General features: G+C 44.2%; 2 protein-coding genes across 5 annotated transcripts in view; one reads left to right on the top strand and one right to left on the bottom strand.

The window, feature by feature from the left end:
- Positions 1-7,372, top strand: part of TATDN1 (TatD DNase domain containing 1) — a 31,972-nt gene extending 24,600 nt beyond the window's left edge. For all 4 annotated transcript variants that reach the window (XM_075549288.1, XM_075549289.1, XM_075549291.1 and 1 more), the window contains 3 exons: positions 1,173-1,243; positions 3,244-3,370; positions 7,193-7,372. In XM_075549288.1, the coding sequence (XP_075405403.1) occupies positions 1,173-1,243; positions 3,244-3,370; positions 7,193-7,295 (301 nt within the window). In that variant the 3' untranslated portion in view covers positions 7,296-7,372. The remainder of the gene's footprint in view (positions 1-1,172; positions 1,244-3,243; positions 3,371-7,192) is intronic.
- Positions 7,373-7,941: 569 nt separating this feature from the next.
- RNF139 (ring finger protein 139) lies at positions 7,942-26,217 on the bottom strand. Its single transcript, XM_075549287.1, has 2 exons — positions 25,691-26,217; positions 7,942-10,014 (listed from the first exon to the last, which is right to left on the bottom strand). The coding sequence occupies exons 1-2, from the start codon at positions 25,869-25,871 to the stop codon at positions 8,195-8,197; spliced, it is 2,001 nt and encodes a 666-aa protein (XP_075405402.1). The 5' UTR covers positions 25,872-26,217; the 3' UTR covers positions 7,942-8,194.
- Positions 26,218-27,442: the final 1,225 nt, after the last annotated feature.

Consider the following 27,442-nt stretch of genomic DNA (forward strand, 5'->3'; position numbering starts at 1 on the left):
CTCACTGGGCACCTGAGTGTAAACCCAACCACCGAAGAGCATTTCAAGGCTGTCATCCCATTGCCAACAAGTTTTAAAGTCAAGGGGCAGAGTTCATTTTTTCTACCGGGACAGGACACCAAAGCAAGAGTGCTAATACAAATTCTATCCAGAGTAAACTGGTTGTGAGACCAATAATTACTTTGTCTCATGAACTGAAAATGAAAGTTAAAGAAAGATAATCTCCCATGGGGTGAGGGCGGGGTTGGGCATGGGGGTTGGAAGATGAACGAGTGGCTTATTGGACCAATTCAGCTGGAAAATCACAGGGAGAAGAAAAGCAAAGTCCTCTCTCCCCAGAGTTTAAGGGCGGGGGGGGGGACATTGTAAATTGGGAGAATACAATTGCCCAGATGATGGGAAAATATTTTTGGTCAGGTTGAGCATCAGTGTCAGGACATCAATAATAATGGAAATGCCCAAACTCCCAAGGTGAGAGCAGAGGAGGGATCCCCCCGCGGAGGAAGACTCAAAGAGGCACATGCATCTCCTTGTGAAACCAGTCTAGCAGTAACGGGGCTTTGCATCCTTCGTGAAGGCTACAGGCTTTGAGTGTCCCATGCTGAGCCCCGCACACTAGTGCATCCCTGCATTATTGGGTTAGATTTGACTTAGAAAATAAAGCTCTCGGAGAGTCGGCTGAGACACATGCAGAGTCTCAGCTTCTGAAAGACGGGATCGGAGCAGATCTCCGTGAAGAGTACCCAGGTACCATCCCGAGAGGATAAGGAGGTATGACACACTGCCACGCAGTAACTTGGGTGATGTGCAAGGCAGTAAACAAAGAGGGTCAAGATGATGAGGGAGGGCAGGGCAGGACACTGGGAGGAGCTTAAGAGTTAAAAGCCACAGGTAAAAACCGCCCCGGCACAGGCCTGTGTGAGAAGCATGGTAATCCTTGAGCAGATCTGGGCTGAGGGTGTGGTGGAGGAGTGAAAGTACACCCCTAAAGATGTACAGCTTAAACAAAAAGGAAGTAAACTGCCAGAGTGGCCCAAGTTTTTCATTGTAAGCCTAATTTTATAATATGGAAATTGTTGATTTTTGTAATTTAGAATAAAAAATAATTTTGTTATTAATGTCACTTATATGCATACTTGTATCAATGTAATATATATAATTTTTTTTACTAGCTCACTGAAAACTGAGGCTAATTTAGAAGTTTTGAAGTCAATACCTAGTGAAAAACTAATGATTGAGACTGGTAAGTTTCATGTTTCTAGAGTTTTAATTTTCATTCAGTTAAGCCACACACCCCCCTGCCCCAAAAGTTAAGAGACTATCTGACCTCAAGGGAACTGTTAAAAACTCAGTAACAGCTTATTTCTACAACAATGAATTCTTCTCCGAAGCTGCTTTCAATAGGAGGTTAAGTATTTATACAAGTGAAACTTTAACTTTAGAAGTTTGACTAAGGGTAAAAACTTAAAAAGTGGATGTCAGAATATAAGAATCTAAATTTAGTTGTGAATATTTATTCAGTTTTGACAGTATCATAACTCAAGGTTTTTCAAAAACATTCCATTAGAATTTTTATGCAATGTCTATGATTTAATTCTACACAATTTTTTGTCGAGTATGCTTGTAAAATAGGTAATTAAGTACTTTGTTAAATAGATAATAATCACATTAATTTCATTACATTCAGTAGAGGCAATGTCATCAAATGTGAATACTTGTTACGTTGGCATTTTGTTTAGGTTTGTGTTGTCATTTTTTTGGGTCATTTTTCTAAAACATGCCAGCATCCAATGTTACCAGGAAAAATAATATTTTAAAAATGAAGTATTTTTGTACAATCCAAGATTTCTGCTTTTCCCAGAACTGTTTTGTTATATAATTTTGCCCTTTTTGTTGCTGAATAGTGGCTTGTGTGGTGGCTCAAGTTTTAGAAGCTACATATTTTCAGTTTGAAATGTTCATTAAAAAAATCAATGATTTGAGGATGTAGGAGGCATGGTAGGGCATGACCAAGGGTAATGTAACCGAGAGGAATTACTAAAACCCTAATGAAGGCTGAACATGATAGTGGGACAAGAGGAAAGTAAATGGAAATATAGGAAAGAGCTAGCAAGTAAAGGGCATTTATAGAGGTCTCAATAAATGCATGTATATAAGTAAATGTATTTCTATATGAGGATGTGGAAATAGATCTATGTGCATATATGTATAGATTTAGTATTAAGGTAGCAGATGGATGTTGGGTCTCCACTCAAGTACCCCCTCACTGCAAGAATACATTGTTCTATTAAACTGGCATTCCATGATGCTCACCTTCCCGACACAATCACTGAAGCCAAGGCGGGGTGCATAAGCAAATGTGAAGAAAGCTGATGGTGACCAGCTATCAAAAGATAAAGCGTCTGGGGTCTTAAAGCCTTGAAGGTAAACAAGTGGCCATCTAGCTCAGAAGCAACAAAGCCCACATGGAAGAAGCACACCAGCCTGTGTGATCATGGAGGTGTCGATGGGATCAGGTATCAGGCATCATCAGAACAAAAAACCATTATCATTGTGAATGAGGGAGAATGCTGAGTGGGGACCCAAAGCCCATCTGTAGACAATTGGACATCCCATTATAGAAGGGTCGCAGGGAGATGAGCCAGTCAGGGTGCAGTGTAGCAACAATGATGAAACACAACTTTCCTCTCATTTCTAAATGCTTCCTTCCCACCCCTATCATCCCAATTCTAACTTAAAAATCCGGCTAGACCAGAGGATGTACACTGGTACAGATAGGAACTGGAAACACAGGGAATCCAGGGTGGATGATCCCTTCAGGACCAGTGGTGAGAGTGGCAATACTGGGAGGGTGGAGGGACAGTGGGGTGGAAAGGGGGGACCGATTACAACAATCTACATATAACCTCCTCCCTGCGGAACGGACAACAAACAGAGAAATGGGGGAAGGCAGATGTCGGACAGTGCAATATATTACAAAATAATAATTTATAAATTATCTAGGGTTCATGAGGGAGAGGTGAGTGGGGAGGGAGGGGAGAAATCAGGAGCTGATACCAGGGACTTAAGTGAAGAACAAATGTTTTAAGAATGATGAGGGCAATGAATGTACAGATGTGCTTGACACAATTGATGTATGTATGGATTGTGATAAGTTGTATGAATCCCTAATAAAATGATTTTTAAAATCACTATTTAACAAGATAAACCTTTAAAAAGATCTCTTTCCTCGCTTAACTCTAGATGCACCTTGGTGTGGAGTCAAAGGTACACACGCAGGATCAAAGTATATAAAAACATCATTTCCCACCAAAAAGAAGTGGGAAAACGGGCACTGCTTGAAGGACAGAAATGAGCCTTGCCACATCATGTAAGTCTTCTGCTTTCATGGTCTTCAAAAACACTCATAACCTTTGAAACCTTCAAATGCCAGCCACAAAATGAACCTGAAGGGACAGGAAGTTGTAGTAAGTTTCGTGAAACCTAACTGTAGCTCAGGTCAGAGACCAAGAGTTTCCTGCAGTGACTTGGAAGAACTTGCCCCGAATTGCTCCAAGTCCACTGACTTCTGATGTTTTGTTGAAGAGAAGTAGGTATAGGCTGCCTACAGCCTCACTATGTCTGGCGTAATCTCGGTGTTTACAGCACGTGGCCTAGATGGGAGACCTTTGTGAACCGGCATTTTATTTTACAATTGTAAGTGACAGGACAATGTGGAAAGCTTGCTGTAAGCTTCTGAGTGAGAGTATGAGTAGTCAGTAAGAAGATTCCTTTTTCTAACCACTAAACAAAAAATAGAACCTTACCGAATTTTGGTTTTATAAAACAGCCAGAGGCAAATTGTAGTTGCAACGGTAGCACACGTGCAAAGAAGACTGCTGCTCGTCCGACAAAACCAAACCCAGCTCACTGCCACCAGTAGGTCTGTCTCGTAGTGAGGCGATGGGACCGAGCAGCACTGTCTCTTTGGGTTTCCAAGCCTGGAAAATCTTTACAGGAACAGGAAGAGTCTTAACTTTCTCTGGACTGATTCAGACATTTGAGCATATTTATAACAGATTAATAAAAGTTAATGTTCGGTTACTCAGACTAGAGTTAATTCCTTCTATATGCATCTTTTTAAAGTTGTTTTTTTTGCTTCTTTTTTGAGGGCTTTTAAAACAGGATATTAGGTAAGCCAGGTATAAAAATCAGTGGACAGAAAAGTGCAGGCGTGTTTCTAGAAATACATTTCTGAAAAGATCATTTCCTTTATTAACTGCTGGTTTTGACAGACTTTAAAACGGAATGTTTGAAAACTCGGTATTTTTAAACTCTGGAATATCTCATACTTTTCATGAAATGTAGACTCAGGACAAAGTATTTAGGATTCTTTGGAGACCAGAAACGGGTATTTTGCCAGAAGCCAACCAAGAGGAAGTAGTTGACAAAAGTGAATCCCAACTCCCTTCTATAAACTGCCTCAGTCTCAGATACTGCTGCTTTGAGCTGTTTTCAAGGTGTTTTTGATTGCAGACTGGTCAGAACCAGAGGTCTGCTTACCAGCTGTCATCCTAAATATCAACTCCTTCACAGAACAGGTGGGGCGTGGGAATGCGAGCACGGGCAAAGTGACATTTAAACGGTTTCAGACTCACACCAGCCTCTTGTCCAGTGCTGATTACCAAATAGCAGTAGCAAATTCTGATTCTGTCACTGCCATTCTTATCAGCCTCTACCCCAGGAAGAGTGGTACGCTGTCATCTGTGCAGGGGCCTTCACTCCCTTTTCCAGGAGGAATTCCAAGACATCCTGGAGTTCCTGCCAACTCAGGAAAGGGCAGGGGTTACGAAGGTCACCCAGCACCATCAAGCTGGCCCTGCCCTCATTGACCCGCCAGCTGATTCAGCTCTGTGAATCAGAGAAGGCGCCTGGTCTCAGGAGAAAAGAAACCCGTCAGGTAGTGGCCGAGGCAGGCGCTGGTGCTGCGCTAGAAGTGGGAGGACACCCCCAGAGGGGACCCAGAGCACCACGGGGGGAGTTGGAGAGCTTCAACGAGGTGACATTTCACTGGTCCCTAAGCCTGGCTGGGAGTCGGGCCAAGGACAGTCACCCTGAGCCTGGCTGACTCCTGGCGGGGCTTGGGGCACAATGAGGCCAGTGTGGCTGAAAGTAGGCTGCAGGGTAAGTGGAGAAGGTGAGGCAGGGAAGGCAGCAAAGCTGGATGGTCAGGGCTTCTGCTTGCCAAGCTGGTTTATTGGATCCAGAGGACTGGAACCAGTTTCTTTCTTATAAGCTATAACTGGCCTCTGGATGTTGGCAGGGCTGGGACAGAGAGGTGTGATGGGAATCATAGGTCTTGTGCAGTCCAGGGCATGAGGGGACAGAACTGGATCCCTGGGCCTAGTATAAAACTGCCACGTTAAAAGAAACCACGGACACTCTGCTGGCAGCTCTCTAGGCTACTGAATACGCATGGAAATGCGTTCAGTACAAAAAGTTAGTCTAAGAATCGCATGAACTTTGTATTCTCAGACTTAGTATAACAGAATATTTCACTACACTCCAAGACACTTGGTTAGCCATGGGTGGGTGCTGGTGCATTGAGGGGATGCAGGGAAGGAGGGAAAACTGTATAGTTTCATGGAAATCCAAGGATCTGCTCTCTAAACTTTCACCCAGCTCCCAAAAAGTTGGAAAAATAACAAGCAAACTGAGCAGCGTGGGTTGGAGCCAGGTTCCCTGCACTTACTCAGGGAACTGATTAGTAGTGTTCCAATATAAAAGGCAATCAACTTGCTTTTAGCATGTTTTGACTGTCAACAAAGGCTTAATATAGTCTGTTCATTTCGTGTGTTAAATGGGCTTTTGTGCCACCATTTGGAAAACAAGGAGCTTTGGTGGCACAGTGGTGAAGCACCCACACCCACACCCACACCCCAGGAGAGGGTGGCAGTCTGCTTCCTGAAAGATGACAGCCCCGGGACACCTTGTGTTCCACAGGGTGCTAGAATCGGAACCCACCCAGTGGCCACAGGGTGTTTTGATTTGTTCTAGAACAGGAAATAAGTTCTAGTTCATCTTGAGCCTCCTGTGCTTCATGCAGGTGTACACATACAGGATACCCAGGAAGGGGACAAAAAGCTGAAGCCATACAATACTTAAATGTTGAATTCCACTTCCATAACATGTAGAAAATAGTGTAAAAAAAAAAGTCTGTCTATAATATTGCTGGGGAAAACTTCTGGTTGTCATTCTAAACAGAAACCGAGAGGTAGACCCTGGTGGTCCCTGCCTCTCCCCGAAATCCATTGTTCAAAGCCAGTCTCTTCCTTTGGGGGTCACTGTGCCAGTGATCATAGGGCCACTTCCTGTCTCTAGAGGACACCGGTGGTGCAATGAGGTAAGTGTTGGGGCTGCTGACCAGAGGATAGCCCTCAGAAAGACCAGGTTGCCTGCTCCCATAAAAACGTACAGCCTCAGAATCCCTTGAGGCAGCTCTGCTTCGCTCGGAGTTGGGATCCCTTGGCCAGCCGAAATAGGGCAAAGACCTCATTCTCTAGGGAAAGGGTCCTCAAACTTTGTAAACAGGGGGCCAGTTCACTGTCCCTCAGACCTGCTGAAGGGCCGGCCTATAGTTTTTTTAAAAAATGAGCAAATTCCTATGCACACTGCAATTTATATTTTGAGGTAAATAAACAAATGGAGCATAAATACCCGGCGGGCCGCATAAATGTCCTTGGTGGGCAGCATGTGACCCGCGGGCCATAGTTTGAGGACGCCTGCCCTAGGGAGTAGCTATCACACTTTGCTGTCTTACAACATATACATATATAAATTACACCAAAACAAAACAGTACTTACCTTTACCATGTACTTATTTTTCAATTTTTAGAACGCCCATTTAAAAGGACTCATTTCCATTGAATTAAGCTCATAATCTGCATGTTATACAAACAAATGGCTGGTTTTATCATTTACTTGGACCTAGTTCTTGGCTCAGGTTATATGCAAAACAGCCCCAGAAATTCCTAATTACTTTAAATAGTCTACCAGTGGTAAGTAAAGATTCTGAGATACTGATCTATATTTCTGATGAAAATTTTGACTACCAAGCCTTGCTTATTGTGTTAAAGGTATATGGGGAACAGTGATAACAGACCTTTTAAAGCAAGCCCTCAGAATTCTGAATGCCTGGTTTTGTTTGTTTTAGTCAAATCCTGGAGATCATGTCAGCAGTAAGAGATGAGGACCCACTGGAGTTAGCCAATACTCTGTATAACAACACCATGAAGATATTCTTCCCTGATATGTAATCAGCATGTCTTCCCTTTTCCATCTTGTGTGTGTAAAACTTCCTGAAAGCTTCAATAAAGGACTATATTATCTGGAAGCAGTTTAAAGACATATTCTGTATCATCACACTCTCTCCTCATTTACATCCAGAAAACCAGATCAGGATTTTTTTTTCCCCCTAGCACTTAAAAATGCCCTAGTTTAAAACAATGAAAATCCTCCACTGTTTTCACTTTGTAATCATTTCAAAAGTCTCAAAGGACAATTTTATGTCAACACTGCAAACACTGATGGATCAGCAAATACACGGCTTGCAGTTAGTACATTCTGGTTGGTACCAAAGTTTAGTTGATATAAGCCTATTACTCAACTCTTCCATGGCCTCTGAGTCCACAGAACTCGGCTGCTCCCCGGTTGCAAGCAGGCTCCTAGGGATTCTGGTAGAATACGTTTCCCTTAGGCTGGAAGCCTATATGCAGCCTGTATGGTCTGGCCCCACTTATCCCACCTCCTTGACCTCAGTGTGGTTTTACCCTGACTTGCAGTTTCACCTACAGAAAGACTCGGGTCTGGGTGGGATGCAGCAGAGGCTCTGAGGAAGCTCTGGCACAGCTGGCGCACCATACTATCATCACCGCTATTAAAAAGCTATCTGTTCAAATGCCGTCATAAAAACATGTGAAAACACTTTATTCTATGTACAATAATGTACACAATTTTAAATAGGTCACCAAAGAGACCAGAAGTAATTAAAGAGGTATATTTACAGTAGCACATCACAGTAAACGGAAACCCATTCACAGATTCAGCATAGATACTGCTTTTGTGCTTAGTACAAACTGAAGTGAAGCATGTGACTCCATTTTGGATGAACTGAATTTTAAATAAATACCTCAATGATTAGTAACTGCTATTTTAATCAGTCCGTGTCATCATTCACCAGTTCTTCGGCAGCTGGGCCCACGTGCTGGCTCCCTCCATCCCGTCCTGTCTCAACACTATCATCACAGTCTGTCCTGTCAGCGGCGTTCAGTCCCCTGTCTGGTCCGGCGGCAGCAGCTTCAAGGATCACGTCCTCTGGGTTTTCGTCGGGTACTAGAAATCCATTGTTGTTAGATGCCTCTGGGCTGTCCTTGACCTCTTCTTCAATGTACACTTTTTGATGGCACATTGGACAAGTGTCTTGGATGTACAACCATTTCCGAAGGCAAAGCGCATGGAAATAATGGTTACATGGTGTGATCCGGGCAGACGTTGTGAACTCATGATAGCAAATTGCACACACATCGTCTATTTCTTGTAAGCGGCTCCCTTTTATTTCAGGGAGTGAATTAATTTTCTTAACAGCAGTCCTACGATTCATAAATGTCCTCCAGCCATTTTTTGCTTGCAAGTAGATGTTAAAATAGGCGTGTAGGCACATCATACAAGCCCGAATTTTACTTCCCGACTCAAACATCATGGTGTAAGCCCCATTTCCAAACATCACCACTCCGAATATAAACTCGATAATGTTGCCTGTGGAACGAACATAGTAGACGTAATCATCGAGTTTTTCCCAGAGGACGTTATAGTAGCCGTCGATCATGAACAAGGTGTACACAGTGAGGGAGACGATGACTTTTAGGCATAGTTCCACACAAAAGGCTGTGACTGCAAACAACCATGTGTTGAGTGCATAGTGATGCCAGAGGACGTAGCTGAGTAGAATGGGAAGAACAAACAGGGAAGCAGAGACCAACAGCACAGGGAAGTGTCTGCGGACCGATGACACGTGTGAGGCACTGAGCGACATGAGCACGGGGTCTGTCATCCCGTGGATGAAGTGCAGGACTGCAGTTAATAAAAGGCACATGTTTCTGCTTAAGCGAATAAGTCTCTCTTCCGGCCTCAGCCCACTTAGGCCAGTCTGAAGAGCCAAGATGAAAAATAAGACTGGAGCCACCAAGCCCAGCCGCCTGTCGTCCTCCTCAGTGGAGCCGATGAAGGCCAGTATCCCCAGTCCCACGTAATGGGCTACCAAGGAGATGACGGCACTCATGCCCAATACAGTCAGTGTGGAATCGCAGCCACTGATGATCAGACTGCACACAAGGTCCCAGAAATCCTCCCAGGACAGGAAGATGGAGTCGGAGTCATTGGCAAGCCTTAAAATGTACATCAGCACCGTCGCCTGCGCTGTGATCCTCGTGAGCCAAAACACTCGCAGTATATCCGGGAAGCGAATCCTCTTCCAGGTGTCCTCCACCAGTAATTGTAGCCCGTAAATGCGGTACATGTGCCTCACTAAGAGAAAGACGTAGCGTGCGGAATGATAAAACCACTTCAGTTTCACTGCCAACACAAACACTGTATTTAATGTGAGAATCAAGGAAGAAATAAAAACTAGTGTCTCTCTGATGTGTACTGGGAGCTCGGTGATCAAACCTATGACAGGAACCAGGAGATCCAAAATAATTAACTGTGAATAGACGGAATGGATCTGGAGCAGTGATATGTATCCAATCCCAAATGTTAGCTGTAGAACGATCAGTGCCATCCAGAGGGAGGGGCCTTTGAGAGGAAGGAACGTCACTTCGAAAGCAGACTTGCCGTAGGCACCAGAAAAGTCCATGTGCAGAGCAGCATAGTAATTCACCAACACTGAAGTGGCCGCGAGGAGGAAGGCAGAACTGTACATGTAAAACTTGAAAAGTGATCGCTGGGACAAGGTGAGAACAATACTGGATACAAAGATCCCTACGGAGAGAGAAGAGAAGCATTACGATGAAACATTCCAAATGGGCACATTCTCTTAGTATTTCTAAAGTTCTGAACTTTCGACACAATTGACACACAACACAGGTTATGCCTAAAAACAAATGGATTTCGTCAGCATTCAATAAGGCAGACAAACAAAACATATTATTTTTTTAAACTTCATCCTTGTTTTCAAAATTCCAGAGTGATGCCAGGAGTACTGGAATATGCCCAGATGCCAAATTACTAGGAAAAGATGTTCAAGGAGTTAGTAATTATTCATAGGTCTTTTTAACAAGTTAAAAACTTTTTGAAAGAATGCATCTTAAAGAATTTCATGATGGATTAAAGTATTTTAAATGACTCCAGCAGCAAAAATGGAAGGACTAAAGAAAACCAAAATACATTAAAATGTAAAGAACGTTTGAAGTCTTTTTAGAGAGTTCTTTAGGAAATCAAGTTTGGATTCTATGTTCCCATTCTTCCTTTCCCTTGCGCGGTGAACTCACACGGCGATGGTCTTTCTGCTCAGGCAGTGTCAGCATTCCTGGGGGCCACATTCACTAGTTTTTCTTCCTGTGTGTACTTTACTTCAGATTTCAGAAGTGCCCCTAATTGCCTTTTCTTCTGCATATTAATGAAATCTTTTTCCTTATATAGTCAACCCTTTTTATTCTTCAAATTACAAAATTCAGAATGCCATCCACATTTTAGAAATGAGAATACATCCACCCCACCCCCTGCCTCCTCACTCCTGCTCCACCAGCGGGAACAGTTCAAGACCAGGCCACACCGGCCATCCTCGCTCTGGCAAAAGGAGCACTTAGGGAGATTACCCAGGGTTTCAGCCACAGGAATGGCAACCAAACACATTCACAGGTTTAGCCCTCAAACGCACTGCCCTGCCGCCATTGTGTCGATTCTGACAGCAACCCTCTAGGGCAGGCATCCTCAAACTGCGGCCCGCGGGCCACATGCTGCCCACCGAGGACATCTATCCATTTATCCAGCCCACCAGGTGTTTTTGCCCCGTTTGGTTTTTTACTTCAAAATGTGCAGTGTGCAAAGGAATTTGTTCATAGTTTTTTTTTTTAATTATAGTCCGGCCCTCCAACAGGTCTAAGGAACAGTGAATGGCCCCTGTTTACAAAGTTAGAGGACCCCTGCTCTAGGGCAGGGTAAGACCGCCCCAGCGGGCCTCCCAGACTATAAGTCTCAAAGTCTTATCTTTTCCCTGCAGGAGGGGGAGGGGCTGGTGGTTTTGACTGGTGACCTTTGGGAGTGCTAAACTCAAAATTTCTTACAAAGTTTCTTCCAATTCTTTCCACTATAAAACCCACTCTTCCTGGGAAGGTGGGTGAGGGGAGATGCCAGGCAGTGTGAGATAAAATAATAATTTATAAACTATTAAGGGTTCAGGGGGGAGGAGGGAGCAAGGAGGGAGGGGGAGAAAGAAAGGAAAACGAGCTGATTCCAGGAACCCAAGTGGAAGGCGAATTTTGAGAATGACGAGGGCAACGAATGTATAAGGGTGCTTTACTCAATTGATGTATGTATGGATTATGATAAGAGTTGTATGAGCCCCAATAAAAAGATGAAAAAAAACACACTCTTCCTGGTGATTTCTAATTTTCAACTACAAATATTAGTCTCTAAGTGTTATCCCTCACCCCACACCCTCAAATTTTACCAATCTTTGCCTCTAAAAACTCTTCTTATCCAAATCCACTTGTAAGCCTCAGGCAAATGGCCCTTCTTCACTTCTCTGATGTAAACCCTAAAATTACTATGCACCCAGAATTTCTTATCCTGACCTTCAAAGCACCCAACTTGCTCTAGAGGATCCTTCCAGGCACGCCAGGCTACAGACCTCAAAAGCACACCCCTTCCTTACCACGTCGTGACCAGTAAGAGCAGCGCTCCTCTTGGGCTGGAAATGGTGGTCCCCCCAACTTTCCCAATCCTCAAACTGTTTAACTCTGACCCATCTTAGAGACCAGCTTTCTCTGATAGTGACTGTTACTTCAGCATACCCATGGAACTTAGGGAAGCACCAACGCTCTATACAGCCTGGTTTTGCGGGTATCTGGGCGTTGTTAAGTGCCAGGAGTTGGTTCCAACTGGTAGTAACAATACGCACCACAGATGCAAACTGGTAGTAACAATACGCACCACAGATGCAAACTCGTAGTACCAATACGCACCACCCTCACTATCGTTGCTATGTTTAAGGCCAGCGCAGCAGCCACGGTGTCCACTCATCTCAGCGCTTCCTCTTTTTCCCTCACTATATTTACTTTACCCCACCTCTCCAGGGGGCCAGTCCCCTCTGACAAAACCTTCTAAGTGTTAAAGACAAATCTTAGGATCTTCCCTCCTGAGAAGCATTCTGGCTGATCCTCTTCCAAGACAGACTTGTTCTTTTTGGGAGCCCATGTTATATGCAATAGTCCTGCCCCAAACCATAATCCAACAACATCCATTCTTCTTCAATAAGCACAGAGCCTTCCCGATCGCGTCCAGCTTTTGCACGTATATAAGTTGACTGCAAATACCATAGATTGAGTCAGACAGCCTCAGTTGTCACAATATCTTTGCTTTAAAAAAATCTTTAAAGAGGTTTTTTTGCAGATCTGCCTTATATAACACCTTGTCACTTGCTATCTTGACTGCTCCTTCTATGGGCTCAATGATTACGGAACCAAGTAAAATGAAATCTTTGACAACTTCAATAATTTTGTGTTTATCCTGATGATGCTCACTGGTCCTCTGTTTTCTTTACACTGCAGTGCAATCTGAAGGTTGCAGTCCTTGATCTTCATCAGTAAGATCTTCATCAAGTCCTCTAAGGTTTCAGCAAGCAAAGCAGTGTTAACTATATTTCCTCCAATCTTGATGCAAGCCCTTCTTTCGACAGTCTAGCTTCTAGGGTTCTTTGCTCAGCACTCAGGCGGAATCACTGTGGTGAAAGGGTACAATCCAATGCAGGTCTTCCCTAATTTTAAACAATTAACTCTCCCCTCATTCTGTTTGAAGGACTGCCTCCTGGTCTATGTCCACATTCTGCATGAACACAAGTGTTCTACATTTGCAATTCTTTGCTACGTTAGTTATACAATAAAATACAGGTAAACACTTTCTGGTATTTTCTGCTTTCAGCCAAGCTTCGGCTGACATCAGCAATATTCTTCAGTCCACATTCTCTTCTGAATCAGCTTGAACTTCTGATGGTTCCCCATCAATGTACTGCTAAGTCCATTTTGATTCTTGTCGGCAAAACTTTCCTTGTGTGTGACATTAATGATACTTTTTGATAATTTCCACTTTCGACAGTATCACCTTTCTATGGAATGAGCATAAATATGGACTTCTTCCATTCACCAGGCCAGGTAGCTGTTCTCCAAACTTCTTGGTATAGACAAGTGAGTGCTTCCCGCATTGCATCCATTTGCTCAAACATGTCAAGAGGTATTTCTGGGGCCTTGTGTTTTGGACATGACTTCAGTAGAGCCCTGGCCTTCTGCCTCTGATGCCATCGGTTCTTGATCAGTCTGAAATGGCCGCACACTGATCAGTTCTTTCTGGTACAGATTCCACCTTCTTTTGATGCTTCCTACATCATTCAATATTTTAACCTAACTCTCACGGCCATGGAATCAATGCTGACTCATAGACCCTACAAGACAAGGTAGAACTGCCCTTTGAGTTTCCAAGACAGTAACTGTTTACAGGAGTAGAAAGCCCCCATCTTTCTCCTGAGGAGCTGCTAGTGGTTTAGGACTTATAGTGCTTTACAACTGCCAACCTTGCAGGTGGCAGCCCAACTTGTAACCACGACATCACCAGGACTCCTTAGAACCCTTCAATACTGCTCCTCGAGGCTTGAATTTTTTTCCCTTGAATTTAGCATGAAAAATGTTCAACACATTTTTCCTGGCCTTTTACCTCCAGGTCTTCGTACCTTTCATTGTAATACTTTCCTTTGTCTTCTCAAGCTCTCACTGCCGTCAGCCAATACAGCACATCAAAGGAAAAGAACCAAACGAGCAGCTCTAGGGAGGCAGCAAGTGCGTGATCAAATCCAATACCCTTCATGAAAAACCCAAAAGAAGACTGGAACAGAAGAGAAGATCTTCAATATGATTCGAGGCTTACGAGGGGGCTCTGTGAGGAAACAGAAGGAAAAGCCAACTGCTAACATAATACTTAATGGAGAAAGACAAGTCAGAAACAGAAAGAATGCCTGCTCTCGCCACTTCTATTCAATTCCACATATGAAGTCCTAACTAGAGCAATAAGACATAAAATAAAAAGGTCTCTAGATTGGAAAAGAAGAAATAAATATCTCTAGTCTCAAATGATATGATCCCATAAATAGAAAACCCCAGAGTCTACAAGAAAACTTCTTGAATGAGTATAGGAATGTAACCAATCTGAATGGAAAACAAGACCATTTACAATTCCTAGGAATTAAGTATAACCAGGGATGTAAAGGACAGATACAATTAAAACTAATAAAGCATTGCTGAAAGAGATCAAGATATAAATAAATGGAAGATGTTTCGTGTTCATGGAGATGCCATTACTAACCAACCAATGCAATCTATAGATTCAGCCCAATTCCAAGAACCTTCTTCACAAAATTGAAGAACAAAAACAAAAGCACCAACCCTCAACGTTATATGGACTAGCAAGAGTTCCTGAATCATAAAGCAATGTTGAAAGAACAAAGCAGAATTCGCACTTCCTTCCTCATTTTAAACGGATCATACAGTAATCAAAACAGTCTAGTCTTGGTACGAGACACAGACAAATTGAATAAATTAAAAATCCAAAAATAAGCCCACACATTTATGCTCAACTCAACAAGGATGCTAAGTCCATTCTGTGGACAAAGTATTTCTTCAGTGTGGCTCCATCCTTTACAACATACACAAAAACTGGGTTAAAACTGGGTTAATGACCTAAAGTGTGCAAACTAAAACTATAAAATTCTTAAAAGAACAAAGCTGGGGCACTGGCTTTCAACAACAGATTCTCGAACATTAAAACAAAAGCACAAACAGCAAAAGACTAGATAAATAAATAAATAGGATCTTATAATTGTTTTGTTCATGATAAAAAAATGGAAAAGGCAAGCAACCAACTGGGAGAATATCTTCAGAAACCATACAACCAACAAGACATGAATAACCAATATATAAATATATATATTTTATAAACTCAGTGAAGAGCAACTCAGAAAAGGTGGGTGAAAATGGTTGCACAACTCAAAGACTATCAACTCACTATACTGTACACGTGACAACTGTTGAGTTGCTGAAAGAAAGCCCTATAGAACAGTGTTACTCTTCACACAGGGGGTTCCCCACGTCAGAATCAACAGCATCTAGCAACTGTAATTAATTCTAATGGAAGTCCCTCACCACCCTCCCTCTCAAAGGTTGATTTTACTCAGTGACAAATGATTTGTCTCAGAAATACTTCTAGAGAAAAATGTACCACAATTGTGAAGTGGGAGGAAAAACTACAACCAAGTCTAGATGTGACTTGGCAAGTAATAATCTGATAGTACCGCATATACTTGAGTATAAGCCAACCCAACCCAAGTATTAGCCAAAACACCTAATTTTACCCAAAAAACTGCATTAAAAATGTGCTGAAAAACTTGGCTAATGCATGAGTATATATGGTACTCCTGATTAAACAAATTATACCCCAAGATGTAAAAATGAATATTTCAAGAACAGCATAAAATAGTATCAATTCCTATTCAAAGATTATACATCTGAGCATGAGGTCCTTGAAGTTTTCTCTTACTCGTGTTTCCTGTCTATGAAAAAGGCACCCCACATCTAATTCTAAAATATGGAAGGAATCGGCTCACATTTTACTTCCCAAAAAGTCAACTTCCCAATTAATAATAACTTTGTCAAGTAGCTTTCTTTCTTTCTTACGGCTTTTAGATGTAATCTCTACCAAAGTTCTGCTGGATTTTCACCACTTAAGAGACATAAAACTCTTCACTATTCATTCGCCCAGCAGGCCTAACGAAGGTAAACCGAGGAATATCATTTCTCATAGGGATTGAAGTATGACCTACATAGAGAAGTAAGGCTGTATTTCAATAAATGCTGCTTCACAAAGAAAAATCACCGTGGGACATTGGAGAAGAGAATTAACTGAAATCACAGCTCAGTGAACTCAGACCTACCCGAAGGCTCTCAAGATAGGAAGTCAGGCAGGCACCAATTACATATGAATTCAATTCAGGAAATGTTCAGAGGCTTTTCCATTTGGATTATCAAACATAAACAACCAAAGAATGAGGGCGTGCGGGGGGGGGGGTGTTGCAGGGTGACCTATTAGGCATGTTATACAACCAAGTTTTAACTCTCTATTTGTAAATTCTACTTAATAGATTTAACTCTTAAGACTTAAGGGAAAAAATTACCATAAAACCACACTCATAACTCGTTATACATTAAAACAACCTAAAGAAGGCTGTGGAAAACCATCTCAGTACCCACATGAGCAAGACATGAAGACAGGTACTCCCAGGGGAGAGTGTGCAAGGTATTCAAGGACCAGAGTATCTGGAAAGGCACACTTGCAGGTATCACTGATGGATCACCACCACCGCTTCGTCCCGTATCCCCCAAGCACACCACTGCCATCCAGTTGACTGCACCTCAAAGCAACCCAACAGAGGGCTGCCAAGGCTTGGAAGAGCTTGCCTGGTGCAGTCAGCCTCTGCTTTCTCCCTGTGTAGCAGGGAATGGTTTCTACCAACCTGCCAATTGTGTACATAAACTGCTAATTTATTAGTAAAACTAAGCTTATGCTTTTAAACAAAAATTTTAACAACTTTGTAAAAGTATGATGTGAATGTTAAAAAAAAAAAAAGCAAACCCTAGAGAAGGTAGGCAGTGAATCAGGTTTCTCTCATGGCGGCCTTCCTCATATTACTGACATCACACAGGTGACACCGATTTTAGGTCTTGTGGCCATCCTGACCAACTGCATAAATACACACATCCTGTTTCCTCTTACCCAAAGAGGGCCTCTAAAGAACTTATTTTTGCCTTTTAAATATGTGCATGTCTCAGATAACATAAGAAAGCACATCTTTTGATTTATACTGGCGTAATGGATTCTGCACTAACCACAGGTCTGTGGTTCAAACCCACCAGCTGCCCCACAGGAAAAGGAGGAGGCTTTTTCGTCCTATAGTTAGTCCTGGAACCCCCAGGGCTGCCCGATGGGCTCGCTCACTATGTGCCAGAATCAGCTCCACAGCACCGAGGGAGAGGGTAAGAATGCGTGTACTGATCATTCAGGTTTCCTTCTCTGTGAACTCATCGGTTCATATCACGTCCATTTGCCTACAGTGTTGCCTTTATTCCCTACTGAACAGAAGGTCTTTAAATGTCCCGAAATAAATTTGTTCCATTAACACAAGGAACTCTCCTCTCCCAGTTTGTAGCTGGTCTCGTCACCTTCTTGATGCCACCTTTTGCCTAACAAAGGTTTTTAAATTCCGTATCACTGAAGTACCAATCTTTGTGTTGTACATTTTCTTTTAAATAACTTTCTCCTCAGAAAAAAATTTAATTCCCCTATATTTTCTTCTAATATGTTTTATTTTTTCACAATTAGGTATTAGCCCACTAGAATTCATGCTTATACGTCAGTGTGAGGAAGGGATCCAGTGTCATGTTTCCCTTAAGAAGAACTACACGGCCACTAATGGAGTGATACATACGTACTTCAATGTACTGCAGTCTCCCACTGCAGCAGGAGGACTCCCGGGGTGCTCAACCAGAGGAACGTGTGGAAGATCTGGACTTTTTGTCAGTTGTTACAACTTGAGGGAAGGGGTCAATGAGGAGATGCTACTAACATCTAGTGGGTACAGGGCAGCACCCTGCTAACATCGTACAAGGCAAAGGGCAGCCCTCCCTCAGCAGAGGCGTTGTGGTTGTAGTTGCTATTAGGTGCTGTCAAGGTGGTTCAGACTTCTAGTGACCCTACAGGGCAGGAGACAACTTCCCCTTTAGGTTTCCAGAACTTTCGATCTTTACAGAAGTAGGCAGACCACACCTTCTCCTGCAGAGGAGCTGGTGGATTTAAGCTGCTGACCTTGTGGTTAGCCCACAATGCCCAGCGTTTACCTACCCAAATGGTTAACACTATTGTGCGAAGGAAGCCTGGAACCTCCCTCTGCCAGTCACAATCACTCCTGCTTTTACCTCACGGGACTCCTCAGCACTTTCCACAGGACCATGAATAACTACCATGTTGATCAATAACTTTATAGGATGGCTAGACCACAATACAAAAAAAAGTTCTTTAATAGACATTTAAATTATTAACAGTTTATGTATCCTTGCCCATATTTTTTGTACAATTCTATCTCTATGCCAAATTCTAGAACTGGAAATGTTGAGTCAAGGTATGTGGTCAATTTCACTCAATAGAATTTTAGCCTACTGAAATAAATTTAACTCTTCCCTCCCTCATGATTTTAGGGCCTTGCTACCCACAGAGTATGCAATCTGGACCCGCCAGCCATTCCCAGAGAGGAGGAGGCTTCCTACTCCTGCATGGAGTCACAGTCTCAGAAACCCACAGAGGCAGTTCATCTCTGTCCTGCAGGGCCACCATTAGTCCAAGCCGGGGCCAATGCCGCATCTCTACCCTTCCCGGAGAAGGCTTGGATGTTGCTCAGATGCTAAATAGTTGCAGCAGAGATTCTAGAAAAAGAACAGCAAGAAAGTTCTGGCGATTTACTTCTCAAAATCAGCCTACAATAACAGAAGTAACTTCTATACATTCTAAGATTTGGATTTCCGAAATGAAATACTTTATTTTCTGAGCTGTTGAAATTCTAAAATTAGTATGGTATTAAAAGAAAGTGGCATCACTTTTTTCGGGGGTGGGGGCAGGGTGTGTGAAACTACTACATAGAAAACGGATAATTAAAAATGTGTACTTTACTGTTAAAAGGGAAAAGGTGAGACTGACAAGTTTTGAAGTTTATATACAATAGTACTGTGAAGTCTACAATTAAATGATTACATAAAAGTTGCTCAGATTACTATTAAAAAATCCTGGTGAACGGGGGAAAATGCAGAAGAGAATTTCGGATTCTCATGAACTCTAGAGTCATGGCAGGGAGGATCAAAGGGCAAATTAAAATAAAAAACTGTTGCCCTTAGATAATCTTTAAATCTTTAATCAAAAATATCCCTGAAGTCTTCTTAAAAAACAAAGGAATAAAGAATGCCAGCCTTGGACACTGTGCAGATTCAATGGACGCCATCAGGGCTAGCGGAAGGAAGAGGAGGTGGGAATAAGACTGTGCTGTGTCACTGAGCTGAACGTGTAGACAGAAACTGTTCAGCTGGTGTGTGTCCTGCTTTGGCAAGTCTCAACCGCCCCCGCCACCAAGTATACAAAAGTTCCATCGTGTGCAGTTCTACTCTGACACACATGGCCTTGCCATGAGGCAGGAACTGGCTGGGCTACAACTGGTGTTTAACGTTGGGGAGACGAAATGCACTCCGTCTTTGGAAGTAATTGAATGAGTTAGCTCACATCTCTAAACCTCAGCTCAATTTTCTCATTTGAAAATAAGGGGTCAAAAAGCTATTCTGAATATTTTTAATTAATTTTAGTCAAATATTGGCTAAATCAGATTCAAACCATCACCAAGGGGAGAAGTGGAGGGAGGTTAATTTCAACTACCCAGTACTACCTTTAATACATGAATCATCTGTCACTTTGAATAACATTAGATGCCCCAATGAATGAGTCTCAAAATTTTAAGATGTTTGTTTTGTTTGGGGTGAATTTACATAAAAAGCAGGAAAGACATAAAAAAACAAACAGGGCTACAGAAGAAACCCTGAAATGTGCTCTTTAATGTACAGTAATTGAAGCAAATAGAAGAAATTATCAAAGGCGCTGAACAGTTTCAATGGGCAGATAAAAAAGGTGGCTCAAGAACAGCTGCTAAACAACCCAAAGCAAAGAACACTTTTGGCATTTCTCAAGCTGAAAGAACTGAAGAAAAATGCAAGTCGTGAGTTGCAACACCGAGCAATTCTGTTAGCAAATACACTGAACAACAAAGGAAGCATCAAAAGACTGAAGGAATACACTGAGTCACTGGACCAGAACAAGCATTTCAGGAGGCAGTTTATGACCAAGAACTAATGGCACTGCAGGAAGAGAGTCTGAGGATCACTGAAGGCAGGAATGAAAAGCAAGGCTCCAGGAACTGATAAAGACTGAGATGTCTCAACAAACAGATGCAATGCTGGGATCAAAACTCGCCTATGCCAAGAAATTGGAAAATAGCTACAACCGAAATAGGACAAATGACTAGAAATATCTTATTTGTGCACATTTCAAAAAAAGGTGGATCTGCAGCATGAGGTAATTATTGAACAATATCATTAATCTCACATGCAAGTATCATTTTGAAGATACATTCAAGGTCGCAGCAGGATATCAACAAGGGGACTGCCAGAAATTCAAGCTGCATTCAGAAGGTGGCACAGAATGGGGGATATCATTGATGATAATTAGATAAATCTTGGCTTAAAGGACAGGATACCAGAAAGCTGTTTCCCCATGTTTTACTATGAGAAAGGCAGTCAACTATGTGGATCCTAACAAGCCATGGATGGCAGTGCAAAGAATGGGAATTCCGGAACACTTCATCAAGGGTCACTGTGAATCGAAATCGACTTGATGACAGAGTTGGTTTTCATTGTGCTCACGTGTGCAGTCCTTCCAGTGGTTTAAAATCAGGTAAGGTGTGGTTCAGGAGTATATCCTTTCACCACACTTATTCAACCTGTATGCTAAGCATACAACCTGAGGAGCTTAGACTGTGAAAATCTCTTATCAGGCTTAGAAGACTCATTAAAAACCTGTGATATGCAGATGATACAACCTTGTTTGCTGAAAGTTTAGAAGACTTGAAGTACTTACTGATTAAGATCCAAGACTACAGCCTTCAGAATGCATTATACTAAAGAAAACAAAAACTCTCACAATTGGACCAATAAGCAACATCATGGTAAAGGCAAAATATAATTGAAATCATCAAAGACTTGGATCTACAAAAGCAATATCCATGGGAGCAGCACTCAAGAAATCCAAAGAGTGAGCAAACAAGGCCAGAGATGGGGAACAACTGGGGAATTAAAATCAACAATGAGGAGGACATAGAGATCCTGCGGTTGTGGGAGCAGCAGAAATCTTATAGAGGAAGTACTAAGAGGCGGAAGTAGGGCGAGTGTGATGGTGGGGCAGGAGGAAAGTAAAAGGAAACAGAGGAACGACCTAGGAAGTAAAGCTATGGACAGAGGTATAAACATCAGTGTGTACATATGTAAATACCTTAATTCATAAAAATAGAGGTATTGGCCTATGTACATGTATGTATATGGCAATACACTGAGGTAGTGGACGGTTTTGGGGCCTCTGTTCATATACAATCCCTCAATGCGAGAACACTTTGTTCTAAAAACCTGGCATTCTGGGATGCTCACCTTGCCAGCACAATCGCTGAAGACAAAATGGGTGCATTAAGCCAATGTGGTAAAGAAAGTTGATGTGGATGATGCCTGACTATTAAAAGATATAGCATCTGGGGTCTTAAAGGCTTTAAGTTAAACAAGCAGCCATCTAGCTGAGAAGCAACAAGCCCACATGGAAGCACATCAGCCTGTGTGATCATGAGGCGTCCATGGGTCCAAGTAGAAGACATTGGAAGATCCATAACAAACAAGCAAACAAACTTTTGAGAACAAGGAGCATCGAAGGAAAGGCCCAAAGCCCATCTGCAGACAATGGGACATCCCCCCAAAGGAGTCACAGGGAAGGGATGAGTCAAACCAGGGCGTAGTACAGCACTGATGAAGCACACACTATTCCTCTGCTTCCTTGAAGCACACACTATTCCTCAGGCGCAGTACAGCACTGATGAAGCACATACTATTCCTCTGCTTCCTTGAAGCACACACTATTCCTCTGCTTCCTTCCTTACCTCCATTACCATGACCCCAGTGCTGCCTCTCACTCCAGACTAGACCAGAGCATGTGCACAGGTAGAGATAAGAGATAAGAGCTCAGGGCACATGGAATCCAGGAACAGAATGGGACTAGTGATACCAGAAAGGTAGGGTGAAGGGGGGATAGGAGAGGGGAGGAATGAGAATCCAACTGCAATGTTTGACACGAAACCACACACCCCTCCAGGGGACAAACAACAAAAACCATGGGGGAGAGGAGACAGGTTGAAAAACAGAAACCATGGGGGAGAGGTGACAGCAGTTGGTGTAAGATATGAAAATAGTAACAATTTATAATTTATCAAGGGGTTACTGGGGGGAGGGGAAGACCTGATATCAAGGGCTCAATTGAAAGTAAATGTCTATAAAAGAATGATGGCAACAGATGTACAAATATGCTTGATACAGTTCATGTTGGATTGTTATGAGTTGTAAGAGCCCCCAATAAAATGATCTTTTAATTAAAAAAATAAATTAATCCAAAGAGGTATTGTACTGGGCAAATCTACTGCAAAAGGCCTCTTCTTAAGAGTGTCACTTTAAGGACTAAGGTTTAAGCATTTGGTTCCACAGGCCCCACCCAAGCCACACTATTTCCTATCACCTTATATGCATGCAAAAGCTGGACGGTGAGTAAGACCAAAAAAGCACTGATGCCGATGGATTATGGTGCTGGTCAAGAATAGCTCCAGGTACCACGGGACTGCAGAGTACAGAGGAGAATCTGTTGGGGGCGTAGTAGTACTTACAAGGAAGGATGGTGAGACTTCCTCTCGTTGGCTTTGAATATGCTGTCAGAGGGACTGCTTCCTGGAGAAGAGCATTGTGCTGGGTGAGGTAGAGGGAAGGTAAAAAAGAGGAAGCCCCTCAATCCGAGAGACTGACACAGTGGATGCAACAAGGACGTGAGGGTGGTGGTGCAGGACTTGTACATGGCGCGGGTGTGAATCAGGACTGACTCAAAGGCACACAGCTCCACAAAGGTTAGGTGCCTTCGGGACAACAGAAGGAACACTGCTCAGCCCTGGGTTATCCTCAAAGTGGTGGGTTTGGAAAAAATGATTTGCATTTCTCATCAAGTCTGACCCAGAGAATAGTGGGGGGGGGTCTAATTTGTCAAAAACAGGACCATGTATTGACATTTTGCTGATGTCTTCAAAAGACCAAATTATGTGAACAAAAGTATGCCTTAATTGAAGCATTTAAGTATTTTTAACAGCTATCACGCTTATGAATAGCTAACAATAGTCCTTACAAGTCCAAGGTGCTGTTGTAAGGGATTTATATCTACCTCATTTAATTGCCTCAACATCCCTAAGTGACAGATACATACCATCACTGACCATCTCTTAAAAGGGCGCAGAGCAATTAAATAACTTGCCAGAGGTCCCTTCTTTTTGAAAATGTCAATGTAAACTTTCATAATTTGAGAAAAATATTAAGAGTAGATAGGGAAAATGAGATGTTCATGGTTCTCAAACTGCAAATCACTTCAGTAAATAGGTCCTCTTCCCTCTCCCTCACCTGAACTCTCTCCAGCTGCACCTCATTAAAGCACCTGGTCCCACAGGTGTTCGCTGAGGCTCTGGAGTTTGTATGCTGTAAGAGCATGCAAGGCAGTTGCTACATTCTTTGCAAAATGAGTATGCGGAATCCTGTTTTTCATTTTTGGGCCACAGTAGTAGTGGAAGCCCATTTTGGAAAGGGCAAGTAAAAATGGTTGTGACTGACCAGCGGTGGTTTACAAAGAAGTCTTGTGCTAAGAAAAGAGAACAACCCTCCTCCCCATTTGCTCAGCCAGAGGTTCCCAGACTATACTGTCTCTTTAAAAATAAAACTGAAAACGCTTTGCTTTGTGTCCTCTCAGACATACATATGCATATACATTTTAGATATTCTTATGAGAAAAGATGGTTTTTAAATGTGCCAAGTTGTGTGTGTGCATATACACAGATATATGTATGTATATATGCGGTGTGATTGGTAAGCAATACAGTAGTCAACCTGTCCCCATTTTTTTTTCTAATATGGGACCAATGCTATCCTCACTGTACATTTCCCCTTCTGATAATGATGCTCTGACACTTTTAGGTAGAAACACTGACCACCTTCCATTCATTCCATTGAATCTTTTTTTTTCTTTTACCTCCTTTCTTTGTCAATCTTGAGGAAAATACAAACAAACAAAACAAAAGAGCCCCAGGGAGGTGCCAAAGATCCCCTTGATCAGAAAAATCAGAATAAATATTTTATTAAAGAAGAGAGAAAAAAAGAAAAAAGAGAGCGAAAAGAAAACCACACTCATCTTTAATTTTCAGATAGTTCGCACAGGCCTGACTCAGGATGTGGCCAGTAGGTCAAAATTTTCAAGTACGGGACCAACAACAGATTTGCATTTTGATGTCTTCAAAAGGCCATTACACCTGTAACGGATGAGCAGTGCTAGTCCCATCTGTATGTGAACTCTGTGGCTGGACTGAGGAGGCACATCAACCATACTTGAGCTCAAAAGCCTTAAAGCCCAGCCTCTGGCAACCACTCCCAGGCTGTGTACCAAGACCAAAACGCTTAACCTCTAAAATGGGAGCAGCAGCCACTGAGAGAGGGCTGTTTGAGGGTGAGCTTAGGTGACAGCAGGGAAAACGCACTGCAAGTAAAAAGTTAACCATACAAACACATAAAAGGTGGGCTGCGAGAACAAAATCCAGCATTTCGGTAGCTGCATTAAAAAAAAAAATCAACAGATGGCTTCTCACTCAGGAAGGATCCTCACCCACCGCCCAGCGGGGGGCACCGCTCGAAAAGCACTGATCTCCTAAAAACTTATCACAATTACCTCATCAACAACACTGGCCAAGTTTCAATTACTTTTTTTTTTTAAGTCCTTTTCCGAATAAAAGCTCCTCACTCTGGAGGTAGAAATGAAGATAGCGATGGCGAGTGGAGCCTACACTGCTCTAACGCCCTTCTTGTAAAACGCACACGAAAACCTCATTCAGGGGTCTCTGGGGGTCCATCTCTTCACTTTCTAGGCCCGTTTGTGTCATATTCCCCAACACATTCTCGTTTGCTCAAGGAAAATTTCGGGGCTCGTGATAAGTCACTCTTTTCCTCCTGCAAATTTTTGGGAAGGGTTTCAAGGTCTGACATTCGACCCCCCCTCTCCCCCCAAGTCTCCTTCGCTCGGAAATGCCAATCCCGGCGACACCTCTGGACCCTACGAGTCCTGTGGAGGCAGATGAAATGCCGGCGAAGGCGTCCGCCTTTGGGACAGGGGGAAACTGAGGCCCGCATCTTCGCACCGGGAAGTCCAAGGTCACAGACGGCGAAAAGAGGGCAAGCCGAGTGGACGTTCTTCCAAGGCTGTCACAGAGGACGCGGGGAGCCGGCAAGGACGCCCCAGAGAAACAGCAGCGGGCAGCGCGTGCTCGCACCTCGTCACTCAGCCACAACCCCGAGGGGGGGCTGGCTCCGCCCGCCGCTCCCGGACGGGGATCCCCCACAGAGACGCCGCTGGGAGGACACTCCCTCACAAACGCCCGCCACCCCCACCCCCCGCCCCCCAGGACCGTCCCGGAGCCCCTCACCGAGGAGCCGCAGCAAGATCTGGATCAGGATGCAGAACCCGCCTTGGCTGGAATCGTAGTAGGAGTTGAGGATGGCGTCGATGATGTAGAGGCAGGGCACCCGGAGCGCCACCTCGAGCGCCGCCCAGACCTGCTGAGGGGCCATCCGCACCTGCTGCTGCGAGGGCCCCACCGCCGCCATGAGCCGCTGCCGCTGCCGCACCGGGGCTGGGCCGCGCCGGGCAGGGCCGCGCGGGGCCGGGCCCGGGACGGCGGCCGGGGGCGGGGGCTGGACGGGCGGCTCCGCCCCCGCCCGCCCTCCTCGCTGGGCTCCCTGGCCGCCCGCCCCGCCGCCCGCTCGGGCCGTGCAGCTGGAGCAGGCGGCGGCGGCGGCTCGGGCGGCGGCGGCGGCGGCTCCCCGGGAGGCCTCTGGGTGTCGCTGGCTACGGTCTGGCTCCTCCTCCCTCCAGCGCCTCCCCCGCCCGCGGAGCCACCATCTTGACCTCGCCTTCCGGCCTGTGCGGTTGCTGCTGTTACGAGGCCTGAAGGCGGCCCCCGCGGTCACGCGAGACCGCGGCCCCCGCGCCTGCGGCCACGTCATAATCCGGCGCAGGGACGCTGGCCCGCGCCGTCCTCACGCAGAGCGTAGCCCACGTCTCAAAGCGTTGCCATGGTTTCCGCCTGCGACTTCCGCCCGCCGGGCCGATTCCCGGTTATGGCGCCGAGCCGCGTTACACGTGCGCGTCTGCAGCCGTGTCCTCCCGCTCAGGCGCCTGACGTGCCAGGCGTCCCCTTTATTAGCTGTTGGACTCGCCACCGCCGCCGCCCCTGACCCTTTACTCATCCGCTCACTGCTCTCGACTGTCCCCACTGTGGGAGAGGGTAGAACGGCTTCTGAGACTAATTCTTTACGGGAGTAGAACGCCTCTCCTTTTTCGAACTGCTCACGTGAACCAGCACGTAACCCACTTAGCCACCCGCGCTCCCGGGAACCCTTTCCTAGCAGACGCCCACAGACAGCTCTGAGCTGCCGCGGGAAGCGCCAAAGGACCCTAGAGATGGGTTGACCCCGGCCGCAACCGTCGGCAACAATTGTGAAGACCCGGCAATGTTGGGTTGTGTTGTACATGGAGATCACTGAGTCAGAACCGACTGGACAGCATCCCACAACAACATGAGGTAAGCACACCTAAATCATCCCTTTCTTCCTGCTCAGGGCAGATGAGTCCATTCTTTACTCGTGTTTACCCGCCTGTCCCTGTAATTAACATGCTCTCCCATTAAGGTTTCAATTAGGTCAGAGTCTGCACTGAAGACCAATCGGCCACCTCAGATGAAAGGGGAGAACATTTGAAACCGGAAGTCAGTCTCAAAGTTCTGCAGGATGGGCGTGGTTAACCTCTGTCCATCCCCGTAACAGGAGGACAGGTAGATTGCTAGCAAAAGCATGAGGCCTCTCCCTAAGCCGTTTTCAGATCAAGGTTTCTATAGAATGATCCCATCCTCGGATTTCATGTGTTTACGTTTCTTTGATCGGATAGCCATCTTTGTAGTACTTGCTCCACAGTAGGAACTCTGCCGAGGGCTTTACATTTTGCTTAAATGTTTACATTCGCCCTCTTTTAGTAGGTGTTATCCCTTTTTACGGAGGAAGAAACTGAAACTTACATAAGTTATCGATATCATGGAGGTAGAAAGTGGACGGCTAGTGTGTATGAACACAGCCAGTAAGAGTCACAGCAGGATCTGAACCCAGGATTCCTTGAAGCTCAA

Source organism: Tenrec ecaudatus, chromosome 5 (genome assembly GCF_050624435.1).
Source record: "Tenrec ecaudatus isolate mTenEca1 chromosome 5, mTenEca1.hap1, whole genome shotgun sequence".
Classification (NCBI taxonomy): Eukaryota; Metazoa; Chordata; class Mammalia; order Afrosoricida; family Tenrecidae; genus Tenrec; species Tenrec ecaudatus.

Coding starts and splice junctions, on each gene's coding strand:
- RNF139 (XM_075549287.1), bottom strand. CDS start 25,871: ATGGCGGCGGTGGGGCCCTCGCAGCAGCAGGTGCGGATGGCCCCTCAG. Junction 10,015..25,690: donor GATCTTGCTGCGGCTCCTCG/GTGAGGGGCTCC, acceptor CTCTCTCCGTAG/GGATCTTTGTATCCAGTATT.